Source organism: Linepithema humile, chromosome 4 (genome assembly GCF_040581485.1).
Source record: "Linepithema humile isolate Giens D197 chromosome 4, Lhum_UNIL_v1.0, whole genome shotgun sequence".
In the NCBI taxonomy this organism is placed as follows: Eukaryota; Metazoa; Arthropoda; class Insecta; order Hymenoptera; family Formicidae; genus Linepithema; species Linepithema humile.
In genome coordinates this window covers 4941781-4959360 of record NC_090131.1, presented here as the reverse complement: position 1 = coordinate 4959360, position 17580 = coordinate 4941781, and the positions used below count along the sequence as shown (strand labels likewise).

Sequence of the window (17580 nt, the reverse complement as noted above, 5' to 3'; positions counted from 1 at the left end):
AAGTAGCAGGAGATGGAAATATCTTTCTTTATCGATAAAATATTCAGTCATAATGAACAAATGATGTGATCGAGACTGGTTTACCGATAAAGTAATATCATAGAGGTCTGGCCAGAACTGAGCGATAATAATAATAGATACGCCGAAGCTAACTAACACTAAATAATATTATAAATGAGTATTTTGTAATACATAATATTTCCTAGTAGTGCACTTGTGTTTTTGAAGCGTTTAAATTTAAGAGTTAATTTAACAATATTTTAACAACACTTACGTGTAATTAAAAATACTTTTATTTATATAAATATAAATATAAGTATAAATATTGTATTAATAAGCTTAATCTTTAAAACGAGTTTAAAGGATAGTATTTTACTTGTAAGTGCAACTGTATAACGTTTTGCGATATTTCCGTATGTTTCTATAATGGCGATTTCGTTACTGTGTTTTATATTATTATAGATACATTGAAGTTGTTCCATTAAGGATTTTACCTATTAATTTAACAAATTTTTATTTATCTGACAAAAGTGTCGAAAAGATTATTTGGATTTGTATATACATACTTTTCATAACTCTGTTAATATTTATTAGAGTGAATATAATAGATAATGAACTTACCGTTCCGCTATTAACGCAAAACGAATTATATTTTATCAGTAAGCTAATATAAACACATGCGGAAGAGAGAACCTTTATAAGGAGGTTTGAAGAAAATTTTGTAGTTATAAATGTTGTAAGCTGCAATAATCATTTTTTGAAATAATAATAAAAAACTTTGTTTTTTATGTGTACTGTAAATATCAGATTATTAACTATTTGTACACGCAATATTAAAAAGAAGTTGTTCATAATTGTGATTACAAAGTAAAATTTAAATTAGTGTTTTCGTCAGAAAGTTGTAATGTAAACTTGGTTAAAAATTTGCAAACCAACAATAAATTTATAAAACATTCCATATATACATAAACATAACATTCTATAACGTACATAAAAATATAGAAAAATATTGACATACCTGAAATATAATATTGCTAGATAAAATACTAATAAAGCAGATTAAGTGAAGTTGAGCAAGTTTCGATTTTTGATAAGGCCATAAACCAACTGTCAATAAAAGAGTTCGATTAAAACTGAAATATCTATCCTCAACTCTGAAACGCGTCATCTTTGTGCTAACACTGAAACGCGTCTGACACGAAGAAAGGCAAGAAAAATTCTTTCATCCCCACTTTCTAGTCTCTCATTAAATATTCTCTCTCTCCCTTTTAACATAAAATTGTGAGTTCTCTTTTCTAGCGTAAAATTTATTATTTTGTATTTCGAGTTAATTTCTGCAATTCACCCCAGCTACAATTCAACGCATTACAAAATAGTATTATGAGATCGAGACATACACAATTTAACACTATTTTGTTGAAATGTGCGAATTAAGTGATCGATATAAAACCGAAAGAAATTTGACAGATGTCCTATTCTCACGGGAATGCAGGAGAAAAGTAGTCACGCTAGTATAGCCCGCTGTTTCTTCGCAGTGATCCACATTATTTTATTGCAATATGTATCTTCACAACGTTTAGATCTTTTAGACTTAGATCTTTTGGATCAAATTACGTTTAGATCTAGTACATCGGAAGGAATAATGGGCATTTTATTTATTAATTTTATTAGAGAAAAATATCGATAGCTGAATATTTCTCTGTCGTGTCTCTCGACGTGAAAAATATCTGACATGAAACGTGTCTGCATTTGCGTATATTTTTTGTAATCATTTTTAAAATAGACGTGAACTTTCGAATAGATTCGTTTCAATAAATCGAATAAATTCGTTTCAAAGTTAAATATCTAAAGTGCCCTATTTTTGTGGTGGCTTTTATACCCTTGCTAATTTTTATTTTGTGCGGCATCGATTTCACGCTCAATGTAGACGAGCGACTGAAAACTATGCCAAAACGGTACTCAAAACAAATTTCATTAATTAATATTAGTAACAGTAAAAAATTATAAGTTATTAATTAACAAGATTAAAGAGATTGTTAAGTAAAATGGAAATACTCTTATATTGTATGAGAAAATGTTTCGAAAGAAACTGGATGAAAACGATATTTTGTTATTTATTTAAATAATATCGATATTAATATTTGTATAGCGGAAGAGCATGAAGAATTGAGAGGAATAAAGAAATTCGCATCATGTAACTGAGTAATTTTTATACAATATTATTTTGCACAAGTGATTAATTATCCATTAAACTTTAAGCGCATTGCTTAACAGAATATTGGCAGGGCGCTAAATGATTGAGTCACAGTCTATTTACTATTTTACTTTATAATAATAATATTTTAAAAGGATAAAGATTTAGAATCATTTTTAAAAATTTAAGGAAATAGAAATAGTATATCTGTTCTTTTGTAATGCGAAACGCGGAACTCACATGTACGTTGCTTGCGATTGTGTGCGACACAGCTGCTTGCTGTTGCGTCTCAAATCTGGCATCATCACTGATTACACAACCTTATACAACTGTACCATACGAAAATTGCTGATGTGACGTGTGCGCTATGTGGTAATAGAATCTGTCTATATACATCTGTTATGCAAACAAATCAGTCACGTAATACAAACGGTTGTGAATTGATAGCCGTGAAGATTCAAGGCCAAACAAAAGGAATGCACAAGTATTCAAATCTCGAACTGCACTGCAAAATTAAGGTTATCATGGGATTGTGGTAGGCAAATATGTACAAGTTAGCAATGTGAGTAACATATAGCAATTTTTAATACTTTATTACAAATGGCTTAAACTAATTACACATTGAAACAGTAAGTGACATATCTATACTAATCATTTATTTATTTCTTTTTAGATACTGTCATACTTTACGTTATGTTCTTCAGAATACTTTATACATATTCTGAAACAATGTATGGAAATCAAGAGAGAACTGCAAATCCCATGTAATACAACATTAGTTCAAATTGCAATAATTTAAGAGCAAAGGATTTGAAAGAACAGATTTATCAACTACAGCAAGATGAAACCATTATTTAAAATATTATATTCACTCTGTTGGAGCAATGCATACTTGATCATGGGTATATGCATGGGCTTAAGTTTCAGTCTGCTGTTGATACCAATTGATATTGACAGACAACACGACATAATGGAATCGTTTGATCATTCCTTGAATACTTTGGAAGATGTAGATCCTTATGAGCCGAGGATAAACACCGAAAGCAAACCGCAACAGGTGCAGAAAACGAGGAAATCGTTTGTGCGTCCAAGATATTACTCGACGGAGCTGGGAATCAGAGATAAATTGTTTGTGGGAATCATAACGAGCCGAGAGCATCTGCACAGTAGAGATGTAGCGTTGAACAAAACAATTGCTCACATAGTAGACAAAATTCGTTATTTTATCTCCATACCGGAAGGGACCAAGCCAAACGTTTCATTCCCAGGAATAGTAGGATTTACCGACACGAGGACCATTTTGAAGCCATTTCATGCTATAAAGTACATCATTGATAACTATTTAGAAAGCTATGATTATTATTTTCTAATTAAAGATGTAAGTTACATAAATGCGAGAGGCCTAAAAGAATTTGTGAATAAAATAAGTGTGAGCCAAAATGTTCACATAGGTGTTCAAAGTGAAATCGATACTTATTGTTCTCTAGGTAAGAAATTTTTATTCACAATCAAGATAATTTGAATTACTTTATTAACAATTGCTTTAAATTCCTTTCAGAATCCGGTATTCTCCTGAGTAATTCCGTTATACAGGAAATCAAAAACAATTTGGATTGGTGTGTGAAGAATGCATACTCGGATTCAGATGACGTTAATCTTGGTCGCTGTATCCTCCATTCCACCTCTATGCCTTGCACCAACCGAGTACAAGGGCGAAATTTCACGTTCACACAATTAAAACCCACGTTTAATTTTGAAAAGCATTTTATTCGGATGACCGAGCAAAGCGACTTCCAAAATTCGCTGTCTGTGTATCCTATTTACGACCACATGCTCATTTATAAATTCAATATGTATTTCGCTGCGGTAAGTCCATTGAAATAGCGTACAGTCCGAGTTACAATGTATTTCGATAAAATTTGATTAACATGTAATATTTGCTTTCAGATGAATTCTATCAAAGTTCATAAGCAGATTACTGATATACGCAAGATGATTTCTACAGCTGCGCACTTGGGTCCGTCGAATCAACGTAATATATCGTGGCCCATTGGAAACCAACCTGGAAATAGGCCCTTAGGGCGCTTCGACGTGTTGCGCTGGTCGTATTTCAACGAATCACACGTTTTCTTTGAGACTGATTTTATTAATATTCAAGAGCTGAAGGGTGATACGAAATCCGACATCGATTATGTAATAAATACAGCGGTAAATAGTATTATAAACAAATACAATAACAAATTAAGTTTCCAAAGACTGCTGAACGGCTATCAAAGATTTGACGCATCCAGAGGTATGGATTACATACTCGACGTGGCATTTAACGAAGTGACCACGGGCCAAGAAGTAATAAAGCGAATCGAGATCTGTAAGCCGCTGGGAAAAGTAGAAATTATGCCCGTACCGTACGTGACTGAAAACACGAGAATTAATGTAATCGTCACCATCGATCTGAGAAAAAAGCAAGATGCGTTGAATTTCATGGAACACTACGCGCAAGATTGTATGGAGAAAAAGTACAAGACTTTTCTCATGGTGGTCAGTTCAAGTTGCACATTTTGATAATATACAAAATTATAGTATAAATATAGCATGAAGTCATAAGTATATTAAATTTATTTTTTATAGGTTCTTTTGTACAATTTCGATTCGCCGTCGAAAGGCAAGGACGATGTCTTTTACGAAGTGAAAAAATACATATTGATGCTGAACGAAAAATATAAAAAGGATCAATCTAAAATCACTTGGCTTTCAATACGACTGCCAGTCAATGTGACTTCTGTGAATTTGGATCCGATGTTACAGATCGCCGTGACTGATTTATGCACGAAGAAATTCTCATCGGAAAGTTTGGTTCTTCTTATTGAAATGGGAACAAGATTGAAAGTAGATTATTTAAACAGGGTAAGCGTATGTTGCTCGGACGTGTGTTAACAATCATCTCGATTTAATTCTTGATTTCTTTCAGGTTCGCATGAACACCATCAGTCGCTATCAAGTATTCAGCCCGATTCCGTTCATCGAATTCCATCCGGACATAATTTACACGAGTGAAGCGCCCCACGAAGAAGTGGACGTCAATAGCAATTGCGGGAAATACGATGAACAGAACTATAATAATCTCGCGTTTTATGTCAAAGATTATAACGCAAGTACGGAGCATATAATTTTATATATCAATTACTTTTTACGAGGTTAATTCTATTATGAATAAAATTTAATAATATCCCATTTTTTCATTGAAATGTATTTCAGTGCGGCAGACAGTCGAGGCGAGCATTCCATTAGTACGATCTGATAAGGATATTGCTGCATTGCTGAAACTTTCCGAGCACAGTCCTGTAACTTCTTTGTTTGAGATGTACGTATCTTTCAGCGATATGCATATACTTCGCGCGATAGAGCCGACGCTAAAGATAAAATACAAAGATGTTAATTGTGAAGGCGTTTCCAATGACAATATTTATAAGAGCTGCATTAAACTTAGGAATAATCACTTGGGTAAACGTAGTCAATTGGCTAGGCTAGTATTAGATTTTCAGAGCTATCAAGTATAAGAAAGCGTAGATCGCAGTATGTAATTTTTAGAAAAAGAAGAGCTATTTATTTTAATTTACGTGTTATTTATGCTAAAAGCTTTATATTTTCGTAGAACGAAAAAAATAGATACATGTTAATGGATTTCTCATCGGTAAAATTATTTATTGGTTATACATTAGCAAAATATTCGCGAGAAAATGAGTACCTACAATTTAAAACAAAATATTCAATATAAGATTAAGTATATTTTCACACATATTTATATAAGTATGTAATACATATTTATGTGAAATAAATATTTTTAATGCACTTGGTAGTTTCTTGTTATCAGAGTTAGATTCAAGTTGTCATGCTTTAGAATTATAAAACATAATTGTATATATTGCAGTTGATACAGCCATGAATTGAAAGATTTCTTAATTGAGACAATGAGTCCATGTTTTATCGATGTATCGAAGAATCAAAAGCTTTCAAACTTTATTTTTTGTAAGTAACTCTTTTATACAATCTCTAAAATTTGTATAATTTGAGATAAATAATGATAATAACGTAAAATAATAGAATTATTAAAAATTAAATATTTTTATTTTCAATAATATACATTTGCACATATATACGAGTGTCACCAAATAATCTCACAACGGACAATAAACGGTAAGGCATACAAGGCAAGGTTAACATATTAATCCGATTCTGATTCGGATAACTGCAGATCGTCATTTAAGAGGTTGTCTGGCATGAATAATGTGGGTGAGGCAGTAATACCGTTCAATTGACCTAAAGAATTTTTAAACATTACTTTAGAATTTAATCAAACACTTTCAATAAGCATAAAAAAAGTAGTGTATAAAATTTATATATTTTCTATTTACCGTTAGTTGTCGATGTATTTTCCGTTTCCGAATCGCTGCTCGAACTGTCCGAACTATTTGAACTACTATTTGAGCTTGAATCGCTTTCTAAGTTGGTTGATTTTGGTACTAAAACAGGAGTTGTAATTTGCGTAGAAGATGTAGATATTATTGGTGTAGATAATACAAAATCATCGTTATCGCCGATCATTGGCAAACTGGCCAACGTAGATTGTCCACCTAACGGTTGTTGAGGTGAATAACTGGAATAACTTTGGAGTTTATATTTAATAATATTAAAAAATTGTAAAAAAGTAAAACTAAAATGTTGCAGATAAAAAATTTAAGCAGAAAACAAAGCATCATGAATTAGGAATGAAAAATTAGGAAGTAATAATTTCAAATTGCTCTTCCTATTCCTAATATTTATTCCTATTCCAAAAATTTTTTATTGTGCGCAAAGCATTATAGTTCAAAGCTGAAGCTGTAAAAAAACTGAAAATATTTAATGACACATACCTATGAGTAAATGTACTGGGTGGACTTCTTTTGTGATATGGCGATGTCCGCTGTGGACTTTGTTTGGAATTTAATTGCACTAAAGGTTCTTTCTTTTTTCCACTGATAACTTTGGTTTTTCCATTTGCCCTACCATCCGTAGGGCTTTTTTTAATCTCTACAGGCATGGAGCTATTGCCACTTCGCTTTTGTTCCGTTCTGCAAATGACATGAGAGTCGTAATAAAGGTTAGCACAGCACAAGCAATTGATATAATAGACATACCGAGTTTTTTTAACTTGAATATTTGCAGTCAGCCTCTCCAATGTAATCTCGCCAGTAGCTTTGTCAATGATTAAAACATATTCTTTATTGTAAGGTCTTTGGGAACCTTTGAACACTGTGTATGGTGTGCCAGCACCATCCAAATGTGGCACTGTAACTGTTACTGTATTATCTGATCCCACATCGACTTTAGCTACTTTTGAATCATCCACGCTTGCAGGCTTAAAATCATCTGAAAAAAATCATATGCTATCATTATTTTAAAAGTGTCGCGTATTTTTTCAAGTCCGAAAAATTCTTTAATTCTTTATTTCTTTAATTCTTCATTCCTCTTACCAACTTCTCATCGGCGAAATAAAATGTACAAAATCTTAGCTAATCATCTCCAGTTATTGTACTTACATTTCAAAGTATGAAACTTTGAGGTGTTGCTTGTGATGCTGGATCCAAGCTTGAGTTCGCGTACCTCCGGTCCTAAACCAAGTCGTTCGGCTACGCCAATACCTTGCATTTTGTAGCCTCTTCTTTTTATTTATTTTAATGATGATTGATCTGTTCTAGGAATTAAAACACAGAGCTGCTCTTTTCCCCTTGCACGGTTTGAGGTTTCTAGCCTTACAACTTTGGCCGTAAAATTTGGATCCCTTGAACAAAAATTGGAAAACTTTCAACGTCAGCTGGCTTACTCTGGAAACTACAATGTCGTCCTGCATTCAGGAAGGTTAGGTCATTTTAGTTAGTTCACCAAACTAAAACAGATGTCACCTTAGAATCCGGAAACTAGTCCTATCTTTTCAAGAAAACACCGGAAGTGACTACAATTCAATGAATTATACGATAAAAAGTGGGGAGTCACGCCAAATTTAAATCTGCGCTCTACTAATATTAATAAGCGATATTAATATAAAAATATTTTTTTCTAGTAATAATTTATAACTAGTCAAACTTCCATCTCTACTCCTCAAATACAGAAAATTAGAAGTGATTTATTCATAACGAGCGCAGAGTATAAAGCATATGATTTCCTGGAATAACTAGTCGCTCGAGTCATTCTTCAATTCGCAATTTCGAGAAACTAACAATAAGCTGGAACGTCACTGTCGAAACACGACAAGCGCAGACGATCGCAACAGCTGTTCGCGCGAGGGTCGTCGCGAAGCGCTGATTGATTGATCGCTGTATATTGGAAATCAGCTGATTAGAACTATTCGAACATATGACGATTCACTTCCTGGTATTCCGAAAATATAAATATTCTACGAATATGTTAAATCCTACCGAGGATGCAACCTATTGACCCAGTTCGATCGTCGGCTCTACTCTCGCCACTGAACGCATTGGCGACGCGTTCGCTTTGATCTTCGCCTCCTTCGTCGTTCAGTAATATCCGATCGCAAATTAATTAGCTAACGTTACCTGTTAGTATGGCACATGAACTGTCGGAACGTTAACTCGCGTCTCGTACTCGCTCACAGCGAGGTACGCTCAGTTGCGTTCTCCTTCTTCCATATCTTTTTCGGGAAACAGCGATTGGTCGCGGCGGCACGCGGACAATTGGAAGTTGCTCAACGTGCTTCGGAAAAACACTCAGGCCGTTGTGAAAAGACACGGAGGACACCTTCTGTATTTTCGCGATTTTTTCTATTTGTTTCGATTCCCTACTTGCGCTTTCTCTTTTGCGCCTAACGTAAAAATACGGAAGGCGTGTGTGCGTTTATATATATATATATTTATATTTTACGGATTTAGTTGCCCATGCATTTGTAGGTAGCGCTACTAATTTGCTGCTATTCCTGCTTGATCCTGCGTGTCGCTATATATGTATATTGCAAGTGGGCAGCACTTCGCATTGTCGTGTCCGATGTGTGTGCGTCGCAGCGTTTGCCGCCATTATTTTAGCCGCGCGTTTATTTATTGCAAGTAAATGTGAACTTCCTAACATAACACGAGGCTGTATCAAATGCGATCATGACGCAAGTGCGCTACACTCGCAATTTATTCCTGCGTGGAATCTGCATTATATATCTGTTCGCATTCCTCAGCTTTTACATACAGATTCCGGGTACGTATACACCTCGAGTATATCAACACTCACTGTAGCATGTTTATTTTCTCTCGTAAGGATTGCATTCTCGATGGCACGAGATTTTCTTTTTCTCCTTATTATTCGCAAGATATTTTAACTCGGAGAAAGTTTTACAGAGAAAGATATTTGCCATATAAAAAAATGATACTGAGAGCATGTTGATTAATAATACTCATTGATAATGCGGCAGATAAATATTACATACAATTTTTTAATTCTTTTATACTTTAGTATCGAAAGATTACATTTCTCAAATGTAATCTTTTCAATGAAATTTTAATATAGAGATTGAATCAACTTGAATATTAGAATACAATTTTCTGTAGTATTAAATTAATTTTATTAAGTAAGTTTTATTGTGTGTATGAATTATTCTTAAGAGATTCAAAATATATTGCAATGTTACTAATTTAATTTCACAAAACAGGATTGTATGGCGATAATGGAATCTTGCCAGCTAGAACTCAAGTGGATCTCAAAGCACGTGCAACGTTACTTAATAAGCTAAAGCAAAAACCAACATTGTTATGGTTTGCGCCATACTTGGGCTTAAATGTAGAATATATGCTGGATGTATTATCTCTTCTTGGAGCTGTTTTGTCTTTTATAGGGTATATAACATTTGAAAATTAAACTTTATTAATATTAAAGGAATACTTTTACTATAAAACTACGTAATCACGTACTCTTTAGATTTTGTCATTAAAATATAACAGCATTACTAATGATTAAAATTATGTTTTATTGCAGATTTGTTACACAGACATTCTGTATTGCACCTGTATTTGCAGGATTATGGTCTCTATACTTTTCTTTATACCAGATTGGTCAAACGTTTATATGGTTTCAATGGTAAGTTTTGTAATTTTCATATCTTTATATAGCATATTTTTTCAAATGTCTTAACTATCATAAAATTATTTTAAGATTTATGATAATTATTAATTTTTTAACATTTATTTATAAATGTATTCTATTATAATCAATTTATTTATAATATTTTGCATATGCTTATATGTAAGAGTTTATATATAAGTTTAAATTGAGTAATGTCACACATCAACAGTTATCTCTCTTTGATAAGATTGATATTACTCAATTTAATAATTATTGCTAACTGCTGTAACATTCAGATGATTAAATTATATTAAAACGTTTGAAGTTTATGTAAAATAAATATTAAATATTGAAAAAATAAAAGATATTCAATAGATATTCAAAGATATTCAAAGATATTCAATAGGAAGAAGGAAAATATAAACTAAACTAAATATGCTTTGCGAAATATTTCCTTACATACATATATTATTCTAATGTTTATTTTTATGAATAATTTATATAATTAGGAATAATTTAAATACTTAATTTAATTTTATATGTCTTCAATTTTTACAGGGATAGTCTGTTATTGGAGACTGGATTTCTATGTATATTTATAGCACCATTTTGGTATCCTCGTCGTGCGAAACGGTCAAGTACTCCAAGTGATGGAGTAACATTTTGGACCATACGCTGGCTACTTTTCCGTCTCATGTTTGCCAGTGGAGTAGTAAAACTTTCCTCGAGATGTCCAGTGTGGTGGAAATTAGATGGTAAAACAATTTTTATCGAATATAATTTGTAAAATTAGTTACATGAATATTAATTACAATATATTCTCATGTTTCATAGCTTTAAATATCCATTTTGAATCTCAATGTATACCAACTCCTTTGGCGTGGTACGCCCACCATTTGCCTACATGGTTTCTTCGATTGTCTACTGTCTTTACATATGTTATTGAGATTGCAATACCACTATTATTCTTCTTCCCAAATAGAAAAGTGAGACTAATTGCATTTTATTCACAGGTACGTACTCTAATAAGCTCTACAATGTACATAAAATTATGCTAAATATTTAATATTTATGATTTAATATTGCTTTTCCAGCTATTTCTACAAATTTGCATTATTGCAACTGGAAATTATGCTTTCTTTAATTTCCTAACTATTTGCTTATGCATATCCTTATTGGACGATCAATTCTTTTACAAACAAAGATCTCAAAAAAATGCATCTCATATTTTGAATCATCTGTCTACACTAATAAGCATATTGGTTTATGGAGGAATATTGTACGGAGCATATATTTATTTCGGTCTCAAGATAACAGATGACTTTACCATTAAATCTAACATTGGTATTTATTGATATTTCATCATTAATAATTGAAATGTCTAGCATTTGTACTAATCATTACTGTTTTTTTCTTTGCAGCGTTTACACAAGAAGAATTTGATTTTGTTATACAACGTGCGGTACCGATTTCTATATATGTCGGCGCAGTATCACTCGTATTCACGATAGCGGACTCTCTAACTAATTCCATGCTCACAAAAGGAATGTATAATAAAATAACAACAGCGTTAATTACAGTTTCCTACATTGTACCTGTACTCTTTATTTTTGTTATAAGTCTTGTAAGTATAACAAGCAGCCTCGAGCTTTGTAATTACTAAAAATTCTTATACAAAGCGTATGTAAAACAAGTTACACGCATATAAAACGCAAGATATTTGCTTACAGGTACCACATTATACCAGTTTGGTTCCAGTGACCAATTCGACGGTAATAGCCCAAATAAAACAAGTACAGGACAAGGTGGAGCATCTGCGTTTAGTGAACAGCTATGGGCTATTTCGTCGTATGACGGGAACCGACGGTAGGCCAGAAGTTATAATAGAAGGGAGTAACGATATTGATGGACCTTGGAAGGATTATGAATTTTTATACAAGGCTGGAAATGTTAACAACTCTTTACCATTTGTCGGTGAGACAATTTCTTTTCTTGCTTTATTTGTTGCCTGACATTACAAAAAGTAAAAAAAACTTAACAATATTTTGCAGCACCTCATCAACCTCGCCTCGATTGGCAAATGTGGTTCGCTGCTTTAGGTACATATCATCAAAATCCATTTGTAATGTCGCTAGCTTATCGTTTATTGAATGGGCAATCCGAGGTACTGGATTTAATAAATACTGTTGAGAGTCCGTTCAAAAATAAACCTCCGAAGTATATTAAAGCTAGTATTTATCACTACCATTATACGCCGTGGAGTCAAACGTAAGTGTGAGATTTTACGAGATAAATATATACAATATTATACATTAACTATTTGACTAGAACAATATATATCAAATTTATAATGTTTTTGCCACTTATTCATCAGACTCCATTATTTATAATTACAGATCGAGTACTCGAGCTTGGTGGACCAGAGAAAAAGTGGGTGAATATTTTCCAATATTCAGTAAAGATCACCAGCCACTCATCGAATATCTGACAAAATTGAAGATTCTTCAAGAAAAGCCAGGTTTTAAGATCAAGGCCGAACCACTGAAGTTAATTTTGGACAAGCTTAGGTGGTCGGTTTGTAACGTAGAGGCGAGTCTACTCTTATGGGGTGTTTTTACAGCCGGATGTACATTAATCGTAGCAGGTTATTATGACAGACCAGTGGCAAAAAAGAAATAGCTATCGAGCGATAATCATTATAAAAACATAAAAAGTTAAAACCTAAAAAAATATGAGTGTTAACGAAATAGAATGCAAGCTGTAAAATATATATATAAACTAACGTTGCTTGCAATATAACTTGGATATGCAGGTACTTTTTGCATGTAAAATATACATTTGCATTTCTTCTTTCTAATAGATCAGACAATATTAACCATTACAGATGTGTCTGATTACACACATTCAATAAAACTCTACTAAAATATATTGATTCTTAATAAAAATAAAAAAAAACTAGAAAAAAGACCCCATTATTTTACATGAATCAATATTTACTAGAAGACCTGATATATCCATATATGCTCGAATTATGTTTTGTTTTCTTCACTTTGTTAAAATAACTTCCATTTTATTATTTTGTGATATTTGTCACTGCAAGAGATATGTGATATAATTTATAATCGATGCTTGATTATTTAATTTTGCTAATTTTGTCGATTTTCGAGGATGACAGTAATAAAAAAAAGTACATTTATTATACATAAAAATAAAAAGTAAAGAAAAAGTGATAAAAACAAGATATGACACATTTTTATATGCAAAACATATTTTCTTACATACATAATTGCTATTGCATTTTTTCTAATGTCTTTTTACAGAGTTATATGTTTCTTGAGATTATTTACATAGCTTGTGTAAGTAGATAAGTTTAGATAAAAGTACATTTTTCTACATGATTCAGTGGCCACACTCTTATGACCTTTCCATAAAAATCTATAACTCTGTAACTTTATATTACATTTATAGTTGTATGATATATATTACATTCATAGTTTGTAATGTCCATATGTATACATATTCTAAATGCATATGTGCAAACGTAAACATATACTTTTCAGACCACCACTATCACTAATCACAGTTATGTAATGAAATGAACTAAAATAAACTAAAATACTTGAAATAAAAAAACCAGTTTTATATTTACTTTGATATAAAAATGAGAAACAGAATAAAATGTAATGTTTACACATAAATAAATGTAATTTTTTACATTTGTGTGTTCGATATCTTGCGAGATTTAAATTAGAATGATTTTCTGATTAAGATTGACTTTAATTGAAAATCGCTTTCAAAAGACATCGTTATTTTTTACCTTTTTTCTCTTGGATACACGTTTAACAAATTTTCTTTTTCTTGAAGTGTTTTCATGAACGGGATGCTGTTCCTCGTTTGTTAAAAATATGTCTGGTTTAGTTATTTCTAATATAGTGTTTGACAAACCTACAGGAAATTTGAATAATTTTAAGAGGCGCGTTCGTAGCAGCTGGTATTCAGCACTTTCACATTCGTCTTCAGATTCAGCACGTTCTTCCGATTGTTTCTCCGATGACAATTCGTTAGATTCATCGGATGCGTCAAATTCATTTTCACATTCGTACAACAATTTCCAAACAAGCAAGTTTTTCCAACCTAATAAAGTTGCGTTGTTTGGCAGAATTATATTATCCCACGTATTTTCTTCATTTTCATCGTATTCAGTACTGATGGTTTCTTCTAAGTTATCTGATTGTTGTACTTGTGTGCAACTTCTTGAACTTACTTTCGAATTCGTATTTGATTTGCTACGTCTTGATAATGAACTCCTTGATCCATCGAAAGAGGAGTTGCATTGTAATGATTTGTGTAAATTTACATTTCGCTTCTCGTGATAATCATTCGCGAAGAACTGACTAAATTTATCAAATTGAATTCTTTCCTCGAAACTAAGAAAAGACAATGAAAGCGTACACGGAAAAAATTCTACAGGTACATCGGTAATAAGATGTTTATCGTCCCCTAAGTTGCAATCTATAACTTTGTCCTTTTTTCTTACTTTTTTTGTCTGTCTTACGTATCCGTTAAACGGAAGTGGCGGTATAAAGCGAGAAGTTTCATCAACTGTCAGTTCAGGGCCAAACATTCGCGTTCTAAATTCTTCTATCACATTGCTATTCTGCGTTTTATTATTTTTAATATTTATATATTCTTTTAAAGAAGTCACGAGTTCTTTGTCTCTTTTATTTAGGTGCATATAATTTAGAAAATCCATAGGAATATCAAGCTTAGCGCCTAATAATTCCAATGTATTGTATAACTTTCTAGTTTCACGTGCAAGTAATTTAAAGTTATAAGGTTCTTCCTGAGTAGCGGATTCCGACGAAGGTGGAAACACAAGAGTTTCGTACAGTCTCGGCTCAATATCATTAGTGTCTACAGTACGATGCTTGGCTTTCTCAAGAAGTTTTTCCATTAATATCTTTTTGTTATATTCTGACATGGTGCTGTGTTCAGATTTCTTGTAACGCACTTTTTTAGGGGCAGATGCTCTAGGTATGTTGTCTATGGAAATACCTCTCTGCACGTATTTTAGTATCGCATTAAACCGATGTCTCACCTGTGTTCTTGTTTTGCCAGAAAAATACTTGGCTATATAGGACCAGTTGTTACCGTGCTTTTTGTGCAGCTGAATCAATTGCATGTCGGTCTCCGCTGTCCATAAATTCCTGCCATTCGCCTTCGTGATTATTGTGTTGTAACGATTGATGAGTTGTGAGGAAGTTCGATTCGGCATCACAACGTGCGCGATTTTACGAAAGTCCTTGCCGTACTTTTTTATTGCACAAAAAAGTTGCTGCGTTTCCGCTAAGGTAAATCTACCCTTCTTCAAATGCGGCGCTGTCCTGTATATCCATCGTGTGTAAATTTGCTGCTTAGTTCTGTGCCGCAAGTAATTTGCAACTTCAAACCAAGGGATGTAATTTCCGACCCTGAGTGTCTCTATGACTCTTAGGAGATGCTTGTCTTCCTGCTTCGTCCAGGTAAGTCCGGAGGATGGCACTGCCTTGATAGTATTATATCTAATGAAACATTGGTAAGCGCTGCGATTCGTTCCCAGTTTCTGCGTGATAGTGTCCCAATCTTGATATTTACATAACTTAGCATATTTTATCAGTTTCTTGTCCTCCGCGGCTGTCCATTCGGTTTTCCTGATATCCGGATGCAGGTAGACGTTCCACATAGCCCGACATTCACCCGCGGAATGTTTATTATCAAAATCCACATTCGAAATTTTAAGCCAGTCAAATTCTCTCTCGCCTAATGCTCCTACCATTTCATTAAAATTTCTGGGAAGCACCAACTTGGCTTCCTCAGCTTGGTTGTTTTCTTTACGTTTGGACTTTCTACTATCTACTTGTTTGTCAAATCCTCTGGATAGAACTGATTCGAATGCTTCATTATGCACAGCCCTTAGAAGAGTTTGTCTATCCTTATCTGACCAACGACTTGGTTTCTGCATATATACAACAAATAATTCACCACGTGCTTCTTTTAATATTGTGTCAGAATTTTTAGGAACATAAAAGTAATCCTTGTCCTTGAAATATGGCATACCAGCATGGCTGATTGGCAATTTAGAACATCTATTGCTTTCTTTACTGCTGTTTTCTAGCTCTTGGTCTAATTGCTTTATCTTTTCTTCACACTGTCGCAGCATGACACTAAATTTGTTCTTGACTATCGTCAAACCTGTTATCAATTTCATGTTAATTTCAAAAGCGTTAAGAGAGTTTATGTTGGCATCACAATTCTCTTTAACAAAGTTGGAGAAGTTGTCGCTCTCAACATCCGAATCAATCTCTGTCGAGTAAACATTATCAAATTGCACTTTACTGCTACTAGGATATTGTACATTTTCCTGTGAAGTCGTGGTCAGAACTCGATCCAAGGCCTGGATATCAGCCAAAATGTCAGAGTCGTCGGAATCACTCATCATGATAAACAAAGGTGCACGCTTGTTTCTGTGTAAATCAAATTCATAATAAATCAAATGATACAATACACATGTTGACAGCATGCGTCCGATATAAATAAAATACTTACATATTAAAACCATGTGAATGAAGGGATTTTTCTCGATCGCTACGGCGAAATAAATCAAATGTTATAAACTGTATTAAACATGTTCGTACGGACGAACTTACGTACCAGTTAACATGAGGCGATGTTCTCGATCTGACTGTTTTTAAATTTATTATTTAATAAGCGGGAAGGAAACTGACCATAATACGTTGATACGCTCGCACGTTGCGTCGCAGCGCCACAGCAACCGCGGTAACGCCAGATTTGAGATGCAAGCAGCATGAGAGAGGGAATACCGCACACATGCGCATGTCACATACATGTGAACTACTCTTAAAAAAGGCATCTTTGAGATGTCCTAAAAATATCCTAAAAAAGACGTTGTTTTTTAATTTCTTTAACGATTGGCATTCTAAATTTTGCAAACATTTTAAAAGAACGTTTTAATTATTTAAGTATTTCACGAGCATTCTAACACTGTCAGAAGTAGCCCAGAAGCGAAAATAAGCATGCGGAAAAGTTCAAATTACTCGCTAAAGAAATTAAAAAACGGCGTCTTTTTTAAGATGTTTTTTTTCTAAAGATTTCTTTTTCTCTCTCATGTTGCTTGCTGTTTGCGTCTCAAATCTGGCATCGTTGAGCAACCGGCCGCCTCGCCACTAACTATCGATATAGCTTACTGCCGCCAACGGATAGTTTGACATTCGGCCGGAAGTACGGCACAT

General features: G+C 33.3%; 4 protein-coding genes and 1 long non-coding RNA gene across 8 annotated transcripts; 2 read left to right on the top strand and 3 right to left on the bottom strand.

Annotated features, from left to right (window-relative positions):
• Window positions 1-13: 13 nt before the first annotated feature.
• Window positions 14-2010, bottom strand: LOC136999463 (uncharacterized). The gene is made up of 4 exons (XR_010889845.1): window positions 1019-2010; window positions 622-741; window positions 377-494; window positions 14-158 (listed from the first exon to the last, which is right to left on the bottom strand). It is a non-coding gene; the product is annotated as an uncharacterized lncRNA (long non-coding RNA).
• Window positions 2011-2484: 474 nt separating this feature from the next.
• Chpf (Chondroitin polymerizing factor) lies at window positions 2485-6043 on the top strand. Its single transcript, XM_012366550.2, has 7 exons — window positions 2485-2756; window positions 2868-3681; window positions 3753-4060; window positions 4142-4732; window positions 4823-5098; window positions 5163-5346; window positions 5450-6043. Exons 2-7 carry the CDS (start codon window positions 3036-3038, stop codon window positions 5749-5751), a joined length of 2307 nt encoding a protein of 768 aa, XP_012221973.1. The 5' UTR covers window positions 2485-2756; window positions 2868-3035; the 3' UTR covers window positions 5752-6043.
• A 254-nt stretch (window positions 6044-6297) lies between these two features.
• Eaf (ELL-associated factor) lies at window positions 6298-9046 on the bottom strand. Of its 4 annotated transcripts, none has more exons than XM_012366440.2 (6): window positions 8785-9046; window positions 7771-8012; window positions 7369-7600; window positions 7105-7302; window positions 6607-6857; window positions 6298-6511 (listed from the first exon to the last, which is right to left on the bottom strand). In XM_012366440.2, the coding sequence occupies exons 2-6, from the start codon at window positions 7877-7879 to the stop codon at window positions 6417-6419; spliced, it is 885 nt and encodes a 294-aa protein (XP_012221863.1). In that variant the 5' UTR covers window positions 7880-8012; window positions 8785-9046; the 3' UTR covers window positions 6298-6416. The 4 variants fall into 4 exon arrangements, with proteins under 4 accessions (XP_012221863.1, XP_012221864.1, XP_012221865.1 ...); XM_012366441.2 differs by lacking the exon at window positions 8785-9046 and adding an exon at window positions 8647-8771; XM_012366442.2 differs by lacking the exon at window positions 8785-9046 and having other exon boundaries at window positions 6607-6848; window positions 7771-8144.
• A 151-nt stretch (window positions 9047-9197) lies between these two features.
• On the top strand, window positions 9198-13687 carry LOC105671901 (lipase maturation factor 2-like). Its single transcript, XM_012366439.2, has 10 exons — window positions 9198-9430; window positions 9882-10065; window positions 10205-10306; window positions 10850-11046; window positions 11126-11304; window positions 11386-11635; window positions 11713-11915; window positions 12022-12265; window positions 12343-12559; window positions 12688-13687. The coding sequence occupies exons 1-10, from the start codon at window positions 9337-9339 to the stop codon at window positions 12968-12970; spliced, it is 1953 nt and encodes a 650-aa protein (XP_012221862.1). The 5' UTR covers window positions 9198-9336; the 3' UTR covers window positions 12971-13687.
• Window positions 13522-17127, bottom strand: Pbp95 (proximal sequence element A Pbp95). Its single transcript, XM_067353593.1, has 3 exons — window positions 16982-17127; window positions 16877-16915; window positions 13522-16794 (listed from the first exon to the last, which is right to left on the bottom strand). The coding sequence occupies exon 3, from the start codon at window positions 16767-16769 to the stop codon at window positions 14085-14087; it is 2685 nt and encodes an 894-aa protein (XP_067209694.1). The 5' UTR covers window positions 16770-16794; window positions 16877-16915; window positions 16982-17127; the 3' UTR covers window positions 13522-14084.
• Window positions 17128-17580: the final 453 nt, after the last annotated feature.

Excerpts from the sequence above, each read along its gene's own strand:
- Chpf (XM_012366550.2), top strand. The coding sequence starts at position 3,036 with ATGAAACCATTATTTAAAATATTATATTCACTCTGTTGGAGCAATGCA. Across the intron at positions 4,061-4,141 it reads TCAATATGTATTTCGCTGCG|ATGAATTCTATCAAAGTTCA; the intron begins GTAAGTCCATTG and ends ATTTGCTTTCAG. Across the intron at positions 4,733-4,822 it reads ACAAGACTTTTCTCATGGTG|GTTCTTTTGTACAATTTCGA; the intron begins GTCAGTTCAAGT and ends TATTTTTTATAG.
- Eaf (XM_012366440.2), bottom strand. The coding sequence starts at position 7,879 with ATGCAAGGTATTGGCGTAGCCGAACGACTTGGTTTAGGACCGGAGGTA. Across the intron at positions 6,858-7,104 it reads CCCAGTACATTTACTCATAG|TTATTCCAGTTATTCACCTC; the intron begins GTATGTGTCATT and ends TAAACTCCAAAG. Across the intron at positions 6,512-6,606 it reads AAATACATCGACAACTAACG|GTCAATTGAACGGTATTACT; the intron begins GTAAATAGAAAA and ends AAAATTCTTTAG.
- LOC105671901 (XM_012366439.2), top strand. The coding sequence starts at position 9,337 with ATGACGCAAGTGCGCTACACTCGCAATTTATTCCTGCGTGGAATCTGC. Across the intron at positions 10,307-10,849 it reads ACGTTTATATGGTTTCAATG|GGATAGTCTGTTATTGGAGA; the intron begins GTAAGTTTTGTA and ends CAATTTTTACAG. Across the intron at positions 11,047-11,125 it reads AGTGTGGTGGAAATTAGATG|CTTTAAATATCCATTTTGAA; the intron begins GTAAAACAATTT and ends CATGTTTCATAG.
- Pbp95 (XM_067353593.1), bottom strand. The coding sequence starts at position 16,769 with ATGATGAGTGATTCCGACGACTCTGACATTTTGGCTGATATCCAGGCC.